Genomic DNA, 17,738 nt, shown 5'->3' with positions numbered 1-17,738 from the left:
AGAACAAGCTGCACGCCCCTGCATGGGATTATTGATTCCAAATTGTATTTGGGCGCGAACAAGTCGAATTGCCACGGCGACCCCTCCAAAGTACGAGTCGATCAATCCGAGGAGCGGTTTATTGCTAGGGTGCTGGTTCGTTCTTCGATACTTCATCCGAAGTTGATATGTGGTTGATCGAGATCACCGTGATATCAAGGACCGGTCCGAACTCAAAGCTTAACAAATATGAAATACTCTGGGGAAATGGCGAAAACAGCCGGATCCGACAGCAACTAACCCCTTGACCATCGCCCCCAGATCTTGCTGCGAGGTGATACATCATATCACCTGCCGATCACCCCGGGGAGCACAACCGGCCGCATCAACGAAAAAGCAATTATGTATTTGCGTCCAGAAGATCTCAATTTTCAGTGGAGACCAGTGGAGAACACACGGCAACCACATTCACTAGCCCCGGTGCTACCCCGGCGCTGCTCGTGTCCATTATGGGATGGTTCTTCCAGCCATTCCACTCGAGAGCTCCTCAACTCGGCAGTTGGGCGTCGATCGACAGGGACCCTTGTCGATATGTTCCTGCATGATACAGCTTCAGGTTGAACCTGTACCACGCCAAGGCACTCGCTGCAGCATTCTCATCCAAAGAAAGACCCCGATGGGCGTCGACGTGCCTGAGGAAAAGTAATCATGCACGATCGTCATCAGTAGGGTCTTGTAGATCTATTGATTTCCTAGTGAACAGAGTCTGCAGGGCGTGATGAACCCTACCTCCGTGCTACCAAATCGTGCTTTCAAGAAGAATAATTGATGATGCTGGGCTCAGGGTCAGAAGGTATAAAGCCAGCGAAGAATCCGGTCTCATCTTCTTTCTATCATCAGCTTCAATCACTCTGAAAAGCCTCATCTTCTCTCTTTCTTCCAATTCTCTCTTTGATCTGCTCCTCGCGGCCAAAACCAAATCACTCCCAACACCATCAAAATGAAGTTCTTCGCTACCGCTCTTCTCTTCGCCGCCACTGCTCTGGCCATGCCTCACACTGGTAACGGTGTTGAGGGCTCTGGTGACGGTGTCGGTGGAGGAAACGGCGGCAACATCAAGTTCCCCGTCAAGAAGGACACCACCATTCAGCAAGCTCAGGCCAAGTGCGGTAATGACGCCAAGGTCTCCTGCTGCAACAAGTCCACCTACACCCACGACATCACCACTGCCAACACTGGCCCTCTGGCCGGTGTTCTGCAGACTGCTCTTGGTGGTGGACCCGGTGGTGATGGTCTCGGTCTGTTCGGACAGTGCAACGACATCAGCGCCAACGGTAAGGCTCTCTCGCATCTGAAAGTAAAAATTCTTCGGCAACGTGTACTAACAAAAGCCGAGCAGTCCCCGTCCTGAACGTTGTTGGTGGTGGCCTCGACCAGCTCGTCGAGCAGAAGTGCAAGCAGAACATTGCCTGCTGCCAGAACGATGGCGCCCAGGCCGTATGTAATCCCTCAGATTCTCTCTCTTTTTGGCTCATTCCAATTAACAATATTTATAGAACGGCAACCTTGTCGGTGTCGCTGTCCCCTGCGTTGCCCTCGGCTCGCTTCTTTAAATTGAACATATCCTGTTCAAATCGCCGCTGGGATTACGAGGAAGCCACAATGTTCAACGATTAGGGTGGCCAATCGCCCACGAGGAGTATACAATGAATCCACGTACATATATGTACACTGCAATGTTTACGCAAGGCCCTTTTGTTCCGGTCCGTTGAGACAGTGTGGTCTTTGAAGCATTATCAGGCTACGGACCATGTCCTTCGTTTGCCTTTCGTTTGTCTCATTATATCGGGACGCCATTATGTATTTATTCTATTTAATAGAAGGTCCTTGTTAATTATGCATATTTTGCACTATAATCTGTTCCTTGTAGTACTAGCAAGTCTTGTTCATCCCTGCAAATTATCTTTCCATGTGTAGACAAGTTTCTGCTAACTGAGATCACCACTTAAGCTACAAGGTATCAAATATGTCTTGATACTGAAGTTTAATATCATTGTGATTCGTGATAAATCCGTACTATGACATTCGCAATGATTATAATAGGTTCTCATAGTATCATACATGGTTCAAAATGTTCACAATACTCATTACAAAATGTTGCTTTGTACTCGGATTCTTACACAACATCGAGATTCATTTTACTGCTAGTCTTTGATATCCGATCTGAACAAGAACGAAAACTCTGCGAGACGTTACAACATTCTGATTTTTGAGATAATGTTTAGGCAGTGGAGGCAGAGTACCCTTTGTCGAGGTAGTGAAGACGCTTAACTATCCAAGACCCCCGGCAGTGCGCAATAAACGATCTATTAAGAACAGGCAATTTATCATTAGATATCTCAAGTGCAATCTTCTCAGAAGACTTGGGAGTTCAACTTCATATTATTTCGTATACACATGTAGTGAAGCGTTGTCATTTGCAGATCCACTGGTTTGGTCAGTTCTCTCATTGGAGGGTCCACGAAGATCGGCAGTGTAAAAAAGTCAAGTTTTGGATGATCCGGGCGAGTCCGAGTCCATACCAATAAGGTCCGAGATCCTCTTTTTCTCGATGACTCCAGAGTACAGTAGTGTACACTGCAGCCCTGTAGATATGCAGAGTTTGCCGTTTTGCAGTGGAGTGTCAAGTTGAAGATGGAAGTATACAGTATCCGATACCGGGCGAGGAATTTTACATTGTCATCCTCGGCATTGTTCCGTGCAGAAAATTATATCAATCAGTGGGGACAAGCTTAGCTTGTTTGATACTTGATCTTGTTCTTCTGCTGCTAATTTCATTTTCTCTTCCTTGAATAAAATGAAGGAAATTGTTTTCATCTTCTCCGAGTGGACCCGATTAAGCGAAGAACCCGCGGACTAATTCAGATTTACACAATACAGTACATTCCGATACTATACTATACAATACAATACACTATATCAATACAAGATCATAGAACACGAATACCATGCACAGTCCCCTGCTGTACATCACTTTATGCATCCTCACTGCAACCTTTTACAATCTTCAGCCAATCATCAGATATTCTACTATACATAGTACAAATGTATTTTCATCTTCGAAGGATTGGGCTTATAGACAAAAAGTAGGGTCCATTGGGGTCAAAAGACTGGAGAATAAAGCATGTAGGGGTATTTTATACTGCAAATCACAATCCACTGCAAATATTCTTGACAATCAGAAGTGATATTTGATTCACGAGCATCTTCATAAATCATAAATCACAAGCATAATGTATACTACAGTATTCATATGCCACTGAATATGGCTGTACAAGACAATACAGAGATATCTGATCTTTTTTTTTTTACGCGTAATGGACTCTTTGAGTGGAGTCACTCACCACCGACTCTCCACTCTTCTCCATCTTTTCTTTTCTTTTCTCATCCCGACAAGCCTTCAAAAGGCCCCTCTAATCCTCTACTTTTCCCCCTCCTCCTCTTCCTTCTTCTTCATAGATTTGTGGCTTGTTGTTTCCTTCGTCAGATCGACTTTTGCTCAGACCTCTCAGATTTATCTCAAGTGTTTTCTGTCTTGAGTATTGAGCAATGGCTGTCCCTCCAAGTGTTCAGCGTCTGAATCAGACTCTCGGTCATCTGCATCCTGCTGCTGCACCTCTGCATTTGTCCATTGTTGCAGGCCCAACTCATCCAAAGCTGCTCGATATTACTCTTGGCGAACTGTTGACGATTCAAGCTTTGCATTATGCCGACTATGAATGCCTCGTGTTTCCTTGGACCGGTGCTCGCTGGACTTATGCCGATTTGAAGGAAGAGTCCGATCGCCTCGCCCGGGGAATGTTGACCATGGGAATTCAAAAAGGTGATCGTGTTGGTATCATGGCAGGCAATTGTGAACAATACATCTCCGTCTTCTTTGCTGCAGCGCGCGTGGGGGCTATCCTCGTGGTTCTCAACAATACCTACACTCCATCGGAACTGTCTTATGCCCTCAATCACTCTGGTATGTTATGTTCCGGTTCAAGGATGTTAAATCTCACCTCCTTACTGGAAGATCTCATTAACGAGAGTAGAATGTCGCCTTCTCTTCATGACTCCCCAGATCGGTCGACACAACCTTGAAGAAGTCCTGACTGAACTCGGCCCGAATCCCAAGCAAAATGGCACTTCCAGCTCGCTCGATGAGATTGTCATTCTTCGCGGCGCCTACAAGAACTTTTCTTCCTACGCCGATGTCGTTCAGCGCGGTGTTTCCCAGCCAGCCCATCTTCTCCAGGATCGCGAATCCCAATTGCGCCCTCACGATGTCTGCAATTTGCAATTTACCAGCGGCTCAACAGGAAACCCAAAGGCTGCCATGTTAACTCATCAGTATGTTCAATTGCTGTCGAGACTCTTCGTGAAGATCATGGATGATCATCCCTCCATGCATGATAACCGTGCGCTAACTTTAAAACTCGCAGCAATCTGGTCAACAACTCCCGTTTCATCGGTGATCGCATGAATCTTTCTTCTTTCGACATATTGTGCTGCCCTCCACCCCTCTTTCACTGCTTTGGTTTAGTTCTTGGGATGTTGGCTGTTGTCACTCATGGATCCAAGATTATTTTCCCCAGCGAGACTTTTGATCCCAAGGCTGTGTTGCACGCCATCTCCGACGAGAAATGCACGGCCCTCCACGGTGTTCCGACAATGTTCGAGGCGATTCTTAGCATTCCCAAGCCCGACAACTTTGATACCTCTAATCTGCGCACTGGTATTATTGCCGGGGCACCGGTTCCGCGTCCTCTAATGAAGCGTCTCCTCGGGGAATTGAACATGACTGAGTATACCAGCAGCTATGGTAAGCTATCCAAGAGCATCTAACGCCTGGTGGTGCTTTGATGATTCATTTCGTCATTTGCTGGCTCGATCTAACAGATCTTGGTGATAATAGGTCTTACCGAGGCATCCCCTACCTGCTTCAATGCATTCACCACCGACAGCATTCACACTCGTCTGACCACCGTCGGCAAGGTCCTTCCCCATGCGCGCGCGAAGATTATCGATGCCAAGGGTAATATCGTTCCCGTTGGCCAACGCGGCGAGCTCTGTATTGCCGGATACCAACTCACCAAGGGATATTGGCATAACCCAGAGAAGACGGCCGAGACCCTGGTAACGGATGCCGAGGGTATCACCTGGTTGAAGACGGGCGATGAAGCTTCGTTCAACGAGCACGGCTATTGTACTATTACTGGTCGCTTCAAGGATATCATCATCCGAGGTAAGCATCTTCCACTGGGACTATGACTCTCATTCGTTATTGGGATTTGACGCTCATCATGCATTCTTAGGCGGTGAAAACATCTATCCTCTTGAGATCGAAGAGCGTCTTACAGCTCACCCTAATATTGAATTGGCCTCGGTCATCGGTATTCCCGATCAAAAGTATGGCGAGGTTGTGGGAGCTTTCATCCAAATCAGTCCTAATCACGCCCGACCGACTGATGAGGATCTCCGAACCTGGACACGAGAAACCCTGGGTCGACACAAAGCACCCCAACACGTCTTTGTGTTTGGCGAAGAGGGAGTGCCCAGTACAGTGCCTGTGACTGGCAGTGGAAAAGTGCGCAAAGTGGAGCTGCGTCAAATGGCGACTGACGCCCTCGCCCGCCGCGCATGAGCATGATGATTCTACTACAATGCCGAATACCCATGATTTGTTTTCTTTGATTCTGATTCCCCTTTCTCTGAATGTCTTTTTCCCTTTCTCTTCTTTCTTGTTTCCCTCTGATTTTACAGCGTGCACAAAACTTCTCGGCGAGATAGAAGCAAAAGATTTTTTTTTTCCTGTTTAGATGGCTCCACCAGCCCCAGCCAAGATTTTATCAGATTTCAGCGTTTAATGTCTGACTTCATTCCTATTTTTTTTCCCCACTGATTGATTTCTTGTTGAGTACCGGGTCTCGGCCCTTTTTTCCCACAACCTCGGAACTGTAATAATAGTATTTTTCATGCGCTAATAGCCAAGCCCGCCAGGCTGGATTTTAGCGACTTGGCATGTTTCCGAGACCAGAAGACGCGTTTCCACAATCAGATTAGATGATCATCTTGTCAGATCGAGCATTGAATCGTGATTGGTCAATACAGTTAGTGGTATATCTTGTATTGTACAAGTATTGTAAATACACATCGGTCCAGCCCGGCGGCGGATTTGACTTCCTTTCAAGGCAAATTGTGGACATGGAGATAGTCTACAGAGTAGTAAATATGAATGGCCTCTGTCGGATGACTCGGTAGATTACAATGTAGGTCGAAGGATATTCTGAACTCCACTCGATGCGAGTCAGTCTGGATGGGATTGTACATCTACCATGTAGTTACTCCTATATGGCAACAACCCGAATATCAGGAATATCTAGCTGTACTTTGTGCACTGCACACTCCAATCCATCAGGAATCTGGCAACATAGGTATGCACTTCCCAACAAGATCAAATGAATAGAAGAATGCAGAACAACTGGCCCAGAACCCTTCTTGAAATCCAGTGGGGCATTCCAAAACCACGCCCTGCCAAGCCTTGCTGTGAGACCGGATCTGATAATTCCGTGGAGGCTGTGCACACGCGATGTCGCATCTGATAAGATTTGGCTGGGATTTCTTGGGAAAAGTCCAACGGATATTATCATTCGATATACTCTACTCTTGGATCTTTGTTCTTTTCTGGATATGTTCAGATACCTCCCGGTTCTTCGTGTGCCCCTTCTCTCATCGTCTCGTTTACCATTTTTCCCATCATCTCGATTATTTACTACAATGCCTTCCAATGACGGTGCCCCGGGTACGACCAGCCAATCCTATCGAGTACTCATCATCGGTGGTTCCTACGCCGGTCTCAGCACTGCTTTGACCCTGGTCGATCTTTCGCGGGGCCAAATCCCCCGCTTCAGTTATGATAGAGACATTCCTCCTCCAGCACATCGTATCCCTGTGCAGATTACCGTTGTTGATGAAAGAGATGGTTACTGTAAAGACGGCCCTCCATCTCCTTCTCCCTCTCCCAACTAAATGCAGCTCGCTGACTTCAACCAACCTTTCCAGTCCATCTGATCGGATCTCCAAAGTCACTCGCCTGCGAGAAATTCGCATCGGATTCATGGACTCGGTTTCAGGATATCCCCGGCCTTACCTCTGCTGGTATCAATTTCATCCGTGGCAGTGTTCACTCGGTGGACTTTGCAACAAAGACCGCCCAGATTAATGAAAATGACTCGAAAGCAAAGCGCAAGGAGTCCTATGATTATCTCGTAGTTGGTTCAGGGTTACGGCGCACATTTCCCACGGTCCCGCAGTCGTTGCGACGGGATGACTTTATCGCAGAGGTCAAGAGGCATGCCGCAGATATTCAATCCTCCCAAGAAGGTGTGGTAGTGGTCGGTGGTGGTGAGTATATCCCTTTTCTTTCTCGTGTCTTATCAACTTATTGATCTCTCAAAACCGGTAGGCGCCGTTGGAGTGGAAATGGCAGCGGAGTTGAAGGTTCTTTATCCACACCAAAAGATCACTCTAATCCACTCGCGTAACCGACTACTTTCGTCAGAGCCATTGCCAGATGATTTCGCTCAGCGCGTGGACTCGACCCTTCGGGAAGTGGGCGTGGAGACGATCCTAGGACAACGAGTAATTGATACAACCGCTGTGGACGTGGAGAATGGCTGTCGCATCTGGCGACTGACATTAGCCGATGGCCGCGAGTTGACGACCGGGCTGGTTCTCAGCGCCATCTCGCGAAGCATTCCCACATCAACATATCTTTCATCAGACGCATTGAATGAAGATGGATATGTGAAGATTCATCCCTCGTACGTTTTCTCTTCATTTCGTTCGAGCTTGTGTTCAAGCTTTCAGCATTAACCTTCAGAATCTTTAGACTCCAATTCTCTGGCAATATCCCCAATGCAGAGTCCCACTATTGTGTCGGAGACCTGGCCGCATGGCCTGGAATCAAACGCTGTGGAGGTGCTATGCACATGGGCCACTACGCCGGGCACAATTTATACGAGCAGATTATGGCACGCTCCGCTGGCAGCAAGCCCGATATAAAGACATTGAACCCTTTTCCCAATGTTATTGGATTAGCGGTAGGCAGAAAAGCAGTCAGCTGGACACCTGATGAGGGCACGAAGCACGGTGAGGAGCTGATGGGCAGTCTCTTTGGAGAAGACATGGGCAATAGCAGTAAGTAATCAATCACCTTTGTCCGATCAGACCGCAGTTTGCGCCGCATAATTTCACTAACTGCAAGGACAGATTGCTGGAATTACATGCGACTCAGTGAGCCTTGTCAGGCATGAGATAAAAAGCAGTCTTTCTGCGATGATGAGGATGGTGGCCATATTCCAATATCGTATAACTCGATTTTTTTTTTCTTCAGCTGGTGGTCACGCGTGAAACTGTCAAGCTCTGGTGTTTTGGTATTCATTTTATAGCTTCGGGACTGGGATCGTTACATTCAATTGTTCAATCTTGTCTCGCCTCAGCTCAAAATTCCGCGCTAAACTTTTAACTCGTAGATGCTGTTATTAACGGGGAAGAGCCTCGGCTCCGGGTAGAGCCAACTTGCGGCCGTGCTGCAGCTGACTGCGCGTCATGCTGCCGCCAACATGAAATACACTCTAGAGTGGTTCGTCCATACCGATCGCGAGCCCCTGGTAGGAACCGATGACAAGAGAGACAGAATACGTAGAAGTGATCTTGAAAAAAGACCTGGGCGCCGGGGCCATAACGGGCGGTGCCCTCCCGTGGCATCAAGCCACATTCAATACAGAATCGTTTGCAGCTGTCTCGACCGGCTGGCATCCGACGACGGCATAACATTCGGTCCGCAAAGAAGGCAGCATGGCGTAGCCGGAGACAATAGCGACAGGCAAAGAGTTGGCGGTGACGAGCCCAGTCCGAGGTCTCCGCATCCAAGAGCTGGCGATGAGTGGGGTGGGGGAGCAAATGATAGAGATAGCTGCAGGTCAAGGGCAACTGCAAGAGATCTGCGACCGGAAGGAAATCAGCGATAAGAATGAGCAGTTCTGGAGGGAGTGCAAGGAGGGGCATATATCCAGATTAGGTCAGTGCACAAGTTGAGGTTGTCAGAGTTCATCAGAGTCGAAGCTGACTTGAAGTGAAGTTGAAGTTGAGCAGGGCGGAGTGAAGTGGAAGAGTCAGCTGATCAATACACTATTGCACATGGTGGTATGATATTGTAGGAGATTATATTTCCTACTATAATGAAACTATTAATTAATTTCATTAATCAATGCAATAGTATATTCATGATAATATACTATTTATACGATCATACTATAGTTGATATCATTTGTATATTCAAGGGGACACATTATGATTGTGGGGAATTCTGCACTACATACCGGAGTAGTGTTGACTAGTATTATAGCAGTATTATAGTAGTATTATAGTAGTATTACAGTAGTACTATGGTAGTAGAGTATACATTAGAGTTATCATAGATACATAGATATGTATTAATAGGAAATAGGTAGTTACCAGTAAGAAATGCAGTATACTCAAGAAATCATAAACAATAACAAACAATACTGTGCTACTAATCTGACCCACTTGCTTAGCAATCGAATGGAATTCGAATTCAATCGAAGCTGTCAATTAGTAATAATATTAGTGATTCGTGTACCTATTGTACAGTGTACATAGTACAGAGTAGTAGTTACTGTTGATGGTTATTGTTGACAGCTGTTCTATACAAACACCCGCTAATATTAATATCTCCCCCAACTTCTCCACTACACACTGTCATCCCTCATCATCTCATCCTCCTCCACAATGGCACCATTCGGCACTATCTACTCTTATTCCCCCAGCCCCAGGGTTATGAAGGTATGTTATGATAACTAACTAACACTTAATACGAGCGCAATTGTATAGACTAACGTGTCTCTTGACTAGGCTCAAGCCGCTGCCAACCTCAATGGCTTGGAGCTGGCCATCCCCGAATTCACCATGGGCGTCACCAATAGAACTGATGATTTCATCGCCAAATTCCCCCTAGGCAAAGTCCCCGCCTTCTCCGCCGCAGATGGTACCAATCTCTTCGAATCCGATGCCATTGCCCAATATATTGCCGAGAGTGGCCCCGCGGCCGCTCAACTGATGGGCGCCACTCCCGCCCTGCGTGCCGCCATCCGTCAATGGGTATGCTTTGCTCAGGGTGAGATCCTGGATCCCATCACTCAGATGGCCCTGTGGCGTTTGAAGTATGCCCCCTACAACGCCGATGTCGAGACCAAGTCTCTGGAGCGTCTGGAGCGCTCCCTCGCCTGTCTGGAGACCCACCTGAAGGGCCGTACCTGGTTCGTTGATGCCGACAAGGTCAGCATGGCCGATATCACTGTCGCCTCTGCTCTTGTCTGGGGTTTCTCTATGGTCATTGATGCAGAGATGCGCCAGAAGTACCCCACTGTCTGTGCTTGGTATGAGCGAACCATCCAACAAGATGGTGTCAAGGAGGCTTTCGGCGAAAAGAACTACATCGAGAAGCGTCAACCTTACCAGGGTTGAATGATGACCGCAAAGAAGCATGTCACTATATGAGAAAATGAACAATCTATCATTACCATGACTTACCCCACACTGGTATAGTTTATGAAAAAAAAAATCATTCAAATTACCAGCCGCAGTATTCTTCGTAGATAGGCAATTGGTACCTACTCCCAATTGCCTTTCTAGAATCGTCGTGCCACATAGCGATACACACTATTATAGATGATGGAATAGCGTATTGCTCTGGAGATAAAAAGACAAAGAATATAGATATGTTGGGTATGAGAAGTAGTTATATACAAACCGAATACATAGCCTATAATCGTGCAAGGCCACTTCGCTCACTCCGTGGCTTTCCTAAGGCCCGAGCCACATTGCGACTCGCCCAGTCTGCAATAGCCATGTTGGTGACCATCGGATTCACTCCACTGGCGCTGGGGAAGACCGATGCATCCACCACGTACAGTCCATCGGTGCCCCAAACCTGACAATCCGGATCAACCACACTCGACTTGGCCGACTTGCCCATGCGACAGGTACCCATCTGGTGAGCACTGGCGAACAGCGTTCGCTCCGGATTCAATGGCGACTTGCGACGTAACTCGGCAATCCAATTTTGCAAAGCTGCATCGTTGGTTCCTTCGGGAGATTCCGTATTCGATGGATCAGGCCGAATGAAGGGTGGTAAATCGCGGTATGTGGTGTGGAACTCCTTAGCCCCAGAAATATAGGCTATTTTCGCAGAGGCGATCAGTCCCTCCACGATAGACTTGCGATCAAACGGTGACACAGTATAGTCGATGCGTGTACGTCCATCGACCGGGTCCGGATAGACACGACCGGCATCCCGGTCCTTGGTCAAGGTAATGAAACTGCTACTGTGGCTCATGGCTGCGGCCCACAGCTTATAGTCCAATCCTTCCCGCCAGGGGAAGACTGAAATGTAGATTGATGGCATCATGGAAACTGCCTCCACCTTCACTCCGTGGCCTTTGCCGTCCATGTCTTCGAATTCATTGACTACAGTGGTCAACGCCGAACCTTCCCAAGGACGAATTTCATCATCGAACACGGCCCCACCCAACATCACTATGGGTCGCGTGGTTAGCAATAAATTCAACGACGAAATTTGGTCAGAATATCAGCTTACCAGGATGGAGATACAGATTCTTGCCAATCTGAGAGTTCTTGATACCACTTCGTAACAGCAACAGTGGGCTATTCAGCGTGCCAGAGGAGACAATAACCTTCTTGGCCGTGATTTTAATCTTGCGCCGAATCGCACCTTCGCCGCTGAGTCCCAGATATGAGTCTCGTGAGGTCCAGGTTCCTTTGACACCAGTAGCCTTCTGCTTGCCGCCCTTCTTGGTAAAGGTGACCTTATCTGCATTGAACCCTTCCATGAAAATCGCACCAGCCTTGGCAGCGTCGGCCAAAAATGATTCCGTGGGACCCTTCTTGCCAGTCGAGTGACATCCTAGTGTACAGTAGCCGCAATAGTGCTCCCCGTTACCAGTATTTTGCGGGACGGTCTTTGCGGCGTAACCCAGCTTGCGGGCACCTTCAAGGATGACATTGTTGCCATAATTATGTCGGACATGCTCCGAGTTGACTCCCATGCGTTCACATACACGATCTAAACTCTTCTGAAATTCAAAGGATGTAAAGAATGGAAGGCCCGCATCTGCCCATTCCTGACGAACATAGGCTTGAGTTTGCAACGCTGCCGACCAATTCACCGTACCGCCACCACCCCATGTTGAGCCTGCCAGGACAGCCATGGAGCCATCATCACTCATGGTTGAGCCAGCATTCTCGAACATGTTCACGTAGCCTTCATTGGGAGTCATGGGAAAGTGTTGACTTGTGTAAGAATATGACTTCTCTACCACGAGAACTCTAAGACCTGCCTCCGCCAGATTCTTCGCGGTCACGGCACCACCGCAACCACTGCCTACAATGACCACATCCGTTTCAATAGTTTCGGGTTTGTCACCAGCAGGGATCTGTAAGAACTCAAAGGGGAATCCATCAGCGGGCTTTCCATGAACAGGGACCCGAGGGAAACCGAGCACTTGGCCGATTGTCGGGCTAGTCATGACCCAGGATTTCTTGACTGTGGCGGTCAAGCCTCGGTAGACTGCACGCAGCGGCGGTAATCGAGAGGTATCCCATCCTCGAAAGACCTTTTCCCGAAAAGCTACGGGCTGTTGATGAATTGGAGTTGTGGAACCAGTTAGGATTAACGAGCCAGCTCGCGAGCTATTAAAGGATTAGCATGAAGTTTTTAATTTGAGCCCATACATAGAATCTTCAACAACTTACTTTAAAGCATTCAGAATAAGACCAAAGCCATTCCTACCCTCTTCCGGAACATGGCCGCCAATAATGCGCTGGACAGTAGCACGGAAGATAGGATTAGACGAGACATCCTCCTCAAGATACTCTTTCGCAATAGTGGCAGCATCGGGGCCTGGTATCAAGGAGGAAAGCTTGCTGATACTATTATCCCACTCTCCTGTCGAGATGACTTTATCCGCTGAGGATCGAACTGTGGCAGCGGTGCGAACAGAAGGAATGATCGCATCTGCTAGAGCAAAAAGAGTTGTCCATTGTTGTTCCGACCAGAACTTGACATCTGGAGCTGGAGGCAACGAGACCGGCCGAGGAGAATAAGTAGAAACTGTTTGGTCGGCCATGATCAGATCTGAGATCAACATAGAAGACAAACACAAAAGGCGTCGATGTCAGAGTGAACCCCTAAAAACCACTGCCAACGCGGAGAGAGAGAGCCCTGAGAAGAGGATCTTCGGAGAAGGGACGATGCCGTGGAGATATATGGAGTTTTGAGTCCAGAGTCCCACGAACTGAGCCGTCAGCCCAGATTCACAGCCCCGGGGTGTGAAAGTAGCTTTTTTTTCCCCACATTCCCAACACACTCTTTTTGAGCTCTTTTCCTTTCAAATGCTCATGCGATCTTAGACAAAAAGGGTGGATTAAGGATCGTTCGTGGATGAAGCCTCGGTTGGATGTCGATCGGTCGAACCACCGTGGGTCAAGCGCGCCAATAATCAACAATCATTAGAGGACCGAGATTCAACACCATGTGAACCCGGGATGAAGCTAAGCTCATCTGGGAAGTAAGTGTCCTGGCGAGGATATTCGAGCAGAGCATGTATGTATGTAACATGGTCTTTCAATATCAGACTCCTAAAATTGATTAGAATCAATCATCCATAATTTAGTTGTTGACATGCTGGAAATGATGTTTGATGAAGTTGAAAAGTTGAACAGTTGCAAGGTCTGAAGGGAAAAAGGCGGAGAAGCAGGTGACTTGCCAAACTCCGCCGCTTCTCTTCTACTTCTTCTTCTTTTTGATAAGACTACTCTGTATACAAGAGTACATCAGTACAAGGAGATATTGAATGAATCATGTCGGGATCGGCCTCCCCTTCCTCCTTGCCACCCGAAAAGGTCTTTTCTATTCAGATCGGCTCCGATCTATTTCGATTGTCGGGTGCTTCAATTAGCTCTGATGGTTGGTCTCTCCCCACATACAGCTGTCATCATTGACGTCTGTCACTCGCACTGTCAATTCGTGCTCACACTCTGGAATAGCTCCATCATACTTTTCGCGCTTCTTCGAGGAACAATTGCGCGTCAATAATGCGTCCAATTGTCGCACTCTTTATATTGACCGCGATCCCACGACATTCAAGGACATCGCGCGCCATCTCCAGGGTACATAGTCACTCAATTTGATAGAGCCTATCTCAATTAGGTTCCTGGATGAGGTCGCAATATTGATCTTGTATGACTAGGATACCATGTCCGTCCACGCGATGGATCGGAATTTGTGAAACTCTTTGCCGATTCCCAATTCTATAGTTGTACGCCTCTGCCCTCCGATCTTCAAGTCGCACAACGCGCGGCGCGTGCGCATATGCTAACTTTTCCCCCATGCAGTGCCCCGGCTGATGTCCCAGCTGTTCGAGTCTGAAATCGTGATTCAAATTGGTGACCGACATTTTTGCATTCCTCGTAATATCTTCTCCAGTCCCGGCGATTCTCCCAACTTCTTCACTCTCGGTTTTGGTGCGTTCTTCGCCTCACCTTCCGAAGTCTTCCCCGGTTTGCAGCGAGAAGGTCTCCTGCGCCCCCCTGCTATTGAGCCCCCGAGTGTCCCGAATCGATCCGCAGACATCTTTGCCGATATCTTGCACATATTACGTGGTTATCCACTACATATTCGGAATGAGGAACACCGGGCTGCGTTGCTACGTGATTGTCGATATTTCCATCTACGAGGGGTCGAACAGAAGATCATCCTTCATCGTCTCTCTGTTAATCCTTTTACCCAGCGCCCTGAAATTACAATTCGTCTAGACGACGTCCGACCATCCGGCATTCATTTCTTCCCTGACAAGCCAGCATCTCCAATATTGGGTCTTGTTGGTTACGCTCGCCCTCATGTTGACGAGAGTCCAGCCGATTTGATTCTCCAGACTGGTGAGGACGCCGCCATTATTGATCGCAGGGGCACATCTCTCGAGGTAGAGTTCCTAGGAGACTTCAAATCCCGCATGACCAACCTTGCACAAGTCGTCGGCAAAAAGATCAACCTATCAGATCCGCAGCAGCTCGGTGGGATGCCCATCAAGGTCCGTTTATGTCGAGATGTGGACCTTACCGTCGATGGAGAGAACGACCCCCAATTTGCACTGGTTCTGGCTGGACTCCAAGAGAAAGAAATTGAACCTCCAGCTAAGCGCCGACGTGCTGAGTATGCAGACGGGGATAATTGGCTCGTTCGCAATGGGCAGTGGAAACTACAGGTTTTGCCAATTGGCGATAATCGATATGAACTTGTTTTGTTTGCTATCAAGTTGGATCTCTATACGAATCAGAGAATCCATAATCGGGCTCGAACTTTCCTCTGAGGGGAATGTCCTCCAAACAGCCTCGAGCGGCTGCGCAAGATATAAAATACGTTCGGAGGAATATGACGAACGTGCATGTGTTAAATGATTGTTGATTCAATATATTTAATCAGAGAAACCTCCCCACTCATCGTCATCGTCATGGTCGTCTTCCCCATCCACTTTATTATTTACTGGCGCTGGGTCCGCCCTTTTCATCGATGGCGATGTCTCATCGTCCTCTTGGGCATCCCGCACAAAGCCTGCAACAAAGAAGCCACCCAAACCTTCAGCATCACCCGTCCAGCAGCGCAAACAAGCTTCCAGGGCCTCGTCAGACAAATTGACTTCCGCGGGACTACCATTGGATTCCCCGTTTTCCCGATCACGTCGGACACCGCGGTACTTCCATTTGCGCAGTCCGTCGGGCTGTTCATCCCGCCGCAGAAGTCTCCAGTGACGCCGTTGTGCGACTTCCGATGCCAGAACCCGAGCCACAACTGCCTCGTTTTCAATTAAATGGATTGAGCAGGTACTGTATGTGACATGAGTTGCGGCAGGAAAACTCAGCGCATGCTCGACGATACGTGCCTGAAGGTTGGATAGCTTGGTAAGCCGATCAGGGTCCATGACTCCGTCCGGGATGTCGTTCTCATCCGAGGGCGACGCAGTCGGAGCTCCCACTGTGACATTTGATTGGTCACCTGCCTCCTCGCCATCGTCGTCGCCCTGTCGTTTGCGCTTCTTGCTTTGCGATTTGGATTTGGTCGCCACCACTTTACCCTTGGGTAGTGTGAGCGCTGGAATATCATCACGGCCGATGATTCCACTTCCGGAACAACTGGGATCCAGCAGAAGACCAGACACGTCTTGGAAACGCTCATCCTGAGGGTCTAACGCTAGAAAGTCTTGCCCTTGAAGCACTGTTACCATAGAATCTGCCCCAGCTAGAGCTACCATTTTTTGCAATGTTTTTGAGCGTACTTTGGAAGCATCCATAGAATATATCCTCTTCCGTGAGCTCTTTTGTTTCTGCTTTGCTACCAATGATGCCATATGAGTAGTTTTGTTTCCTGGCGCAGCACAGCCATCGACGAGGTCGCCCATCCATGGGTTCGCCGGACCTCGATCTCCTAGTAATAAATAGGCAGGGAAACAAGATGCCTTGTCCTGCAAAATGATCTCTCCATTTTTATAGGCGGGTGAAGAGGTGAAATCCGCGCCGTATGGCACAGCCACCAAATCTGGAATATGTGGATCAAGGTATACAAGCTTCTTCTTGGGTTTACCTTCCTCTTCCTCTGGCGCCAACTGCATCAAAGAGTCTACCCGCCGATAATCGGCAAATGTTGTCTTCAGTTGTTCTTCCAATGTACTCCGGATATTATTGATACGTACCCAGCGTGGGTAAACGAAGTGCGACGAACCATCAGCTTCACGTTTCTGTCGGAGAATTGTCGACTTGAGCTGTTCTACAGATCCGCAGCCTCGGCGTACGCGCGCTTTCGTGAACTCGGCTTTCAATCGGACCTTGTGGCGTTCAACTGCTTGGCGAATCGGATGTGCAGCCGGTGCAGCAATTCCTTTTTTCGAAAGAAGGTGGTCATGGACTAGGAGGAGGGCAAGAAGAGGGTTGAGCTAGTGATTGATTTGGTGTTAGTGAACTTGCAAGAGAAGGAGAGGAACTTCGCAGAGAAAGGCACCCGAGGATAAAAGTCTCACCTTTCGCTCTAAATTCAGAATGCCAGCATTTTCAATCACCTCAGCGAGAACGACGTCCCATTTAGAAGCCTCGGTGATTAGGGCATAGATCTGAGCGGGCTTCGCCCGGAGATTGCGCGCACTGTAGATACGGGATTTGAAGGAGCCACCGGAAGCTGGTGCGGTCAGGATAGCGACCGCATCAAAATAGAGGGACATTTAATAGTCGGTCTGAGGTGAAAAGGTGAAATGGTAGGAAATTGAAGTCGAGTCGAAGTCGAGTTCGAAAGTTGAAAGTTTTTGGAGAATGGCCGTGTTTGGTTTGTTTGCATCTGGCAGACTTGGGACATTTCCGTACTTTGGAGTACCACGTATGTAGTAAATAGTAAATGGAGGAATTCATAGCGTAATGAGTGTAATACTGGATATAATTCAAATCTTGATCTGTCTAATTGCAATTTCTCTTATAAATAACATAGATCAAAGAGTGGTTATGTGCTCTTACACACACCCTCCGCGAGTCGATATATACCTAACTGTGAGTATACAAATAGGTAGGTAACTGTG

General features: G+C 48.0%; 7 protein-coding genes across 7 annotated transcripts; 5 read left to right on the top strand and 2 right to left on the bottom strand.

The window, feature by feature from the left end:
• Window positions 1–979: 979 nt before the first annotated feature.
• On the top strand, window positions 980–1,592 carry N7469_003222 (conidial hydrophobin Hyp1/RodA; the record flags this gene model as incomplete). The annotated part of the gene is made up of 3 exons (XM_056642142.1): window positions 980–1,313; window positions 1,379–1,476; window positions 1,536–1,592. 3 exons carry the CDS (start codon window positions 980–982, stop codon window positions 1,590–1,592), a joined length of 489 nt encoding a protein of 162 aa, XP_056504636.1.
• Window positions 1,593–3,588: 1,996 nt separating this feature from the next.
• Window positions 3,589–5,665, top strand: sidI (putative long-chain-fatty-acid-CoA ligase; the record flags this gene model as incomplete). The annotated part of the gene is made up of 5 exons (XM_056642141.1): window positions 3,589–4,003; window positions 4,074–4,371; window positions 4,464–4,843; window positions 4,937–5,266; window positions 5,337–5,665. 5 exons carry the CDS (start codon window positions 3,589–3,591, stop codon window positions 5,663–5,665), a joined length of 1,752 nt encoding a protein of 583 aa, XP_056504635.1.
• A 1,133-nt stretch (window positions 5,666–6,798) lies between these two features.
• N7469_003220 (putative pyridine nucleotide-disulfide oxidoreductase AMID-like) lies at window positions 6,799–8,336 on the top strand (the record flags this gene model as incomplete). The annotated part of the gene is made up of 5 exons (XM_056642140.1): window positions 6,799–7,009; window positions 7,084–7,425; window positions 7,487–7,844; window positions 7,913–8,220; window positions 8,293–8,336. 5 exons carry the CDS (start codon window positions 6,799–6,801, stop codon window positions 8,334–8,336), a joined length of 1,263 nt encoding a protein of 420 aa, XP_056504634.1.
• A 1,498-nt stretch (window positions 8,337–9,834) lies between these two features.
• N7469_003219 (glutathione S-transferase family protein) lies at window positions 9,835–10,569 on the top strand (the record flags this gene model as incomplete). The annotated part of the gene is made up of 2 exons (XM_056642139.1): window positions 9,835–9,888; window positions 9,958–10,569. 2 exons carry the CDS (start codon window positions 9,835–9,837, stop codon window positions 10,567–10,569), a joined length of 666 nt encoding a protein of 221 aa, XP_056504633.1.
• A 298-nt stretch (window positions 10,570–10,867) lies between these two features.
• Window positions 10,868–13,250, bottom strand: N7469_003218 (GMC family oxidoreductase; the record flags this gene model as incomplete). Its single annotated transcript, XM_056642138.1, has 3 exons — window positions 10,868–11,640; window positions 11,702–12,813; window positions 12,877–13,250. The coding sequence occupies 3 exons, from the start codon at window positions 13,248–13,250 to the stop codon at window positions 10,868–10,870; spliced, it is 2,259 nt and encodes a 752-aa protein (XP_056504632.1).
• Window positions 13,251–13,983: 733 nt separating this feature from the next.
• N7469_003217 (uncharacterized protein) lies at window positions 13,984–15,491 on the top strand (the record flags this gene model as incomplete). The annotated part of the gene is made up of 4 exons (XM_056642137.1): window positions 13,984–14,089; window positions 14,170–14,292; window positions 14,373–14,441; window positions 14,518–15,491. The coding sequence occupies 4 exons, from the start codon at window positions 13,984–13,986 to the stop codon at window positions 15,489–15,491; spliced, it is 1,272 nt and encodes a 423-aa protein (XP_056504631.1).
• A 105-nt stretch (window positions 15,492–15,596) lies between these two features.
• Window positions 15,597–17,390, bottom strand: N7469_003216 (rRNA (cytosine-C5-)-methyltransferase RCM1; the record flags this gene model as incomplete). Its single annotated transcript, XM_056642136.1, has 2 exons — window positions 15,597–17,108; window positions 17,193–17,390. The coding sequence occupies 2 exons, from the start codon at window positions 17,388–17,390 to the stop codon at window positions 15,597–15,599; spliced, it is 1,710 nt and encodes a 569-aa protein (XP_056504630.1).
• Between the last annotated feature and the right edge of the window lie 348 nt (window positions 17,391–17,738).

The sequence above is a fragment of the Penicillium citrinum genome, assembly GCF_028827155.1.
Source record: "Penicillium citrinum strain IBT 23319 chromosome Unknown utg000002l:1.0-3833315.0:1.0-3834789.0, whole genome shotgun sequence".
In the NCBI taxonomy this organism is placed as follows: Eukaryota; Fungi; Ascomycota; class Eurotiomycetes; order Eurotiales; family Aspergillaceae; genus Penicillium; species Penicillium citrinum.
The sequence above is the reverse complement of the archived record's forward strand: the minus strand, read 5'-3'. Positions and strand labels throughout refer to the sequence as shown.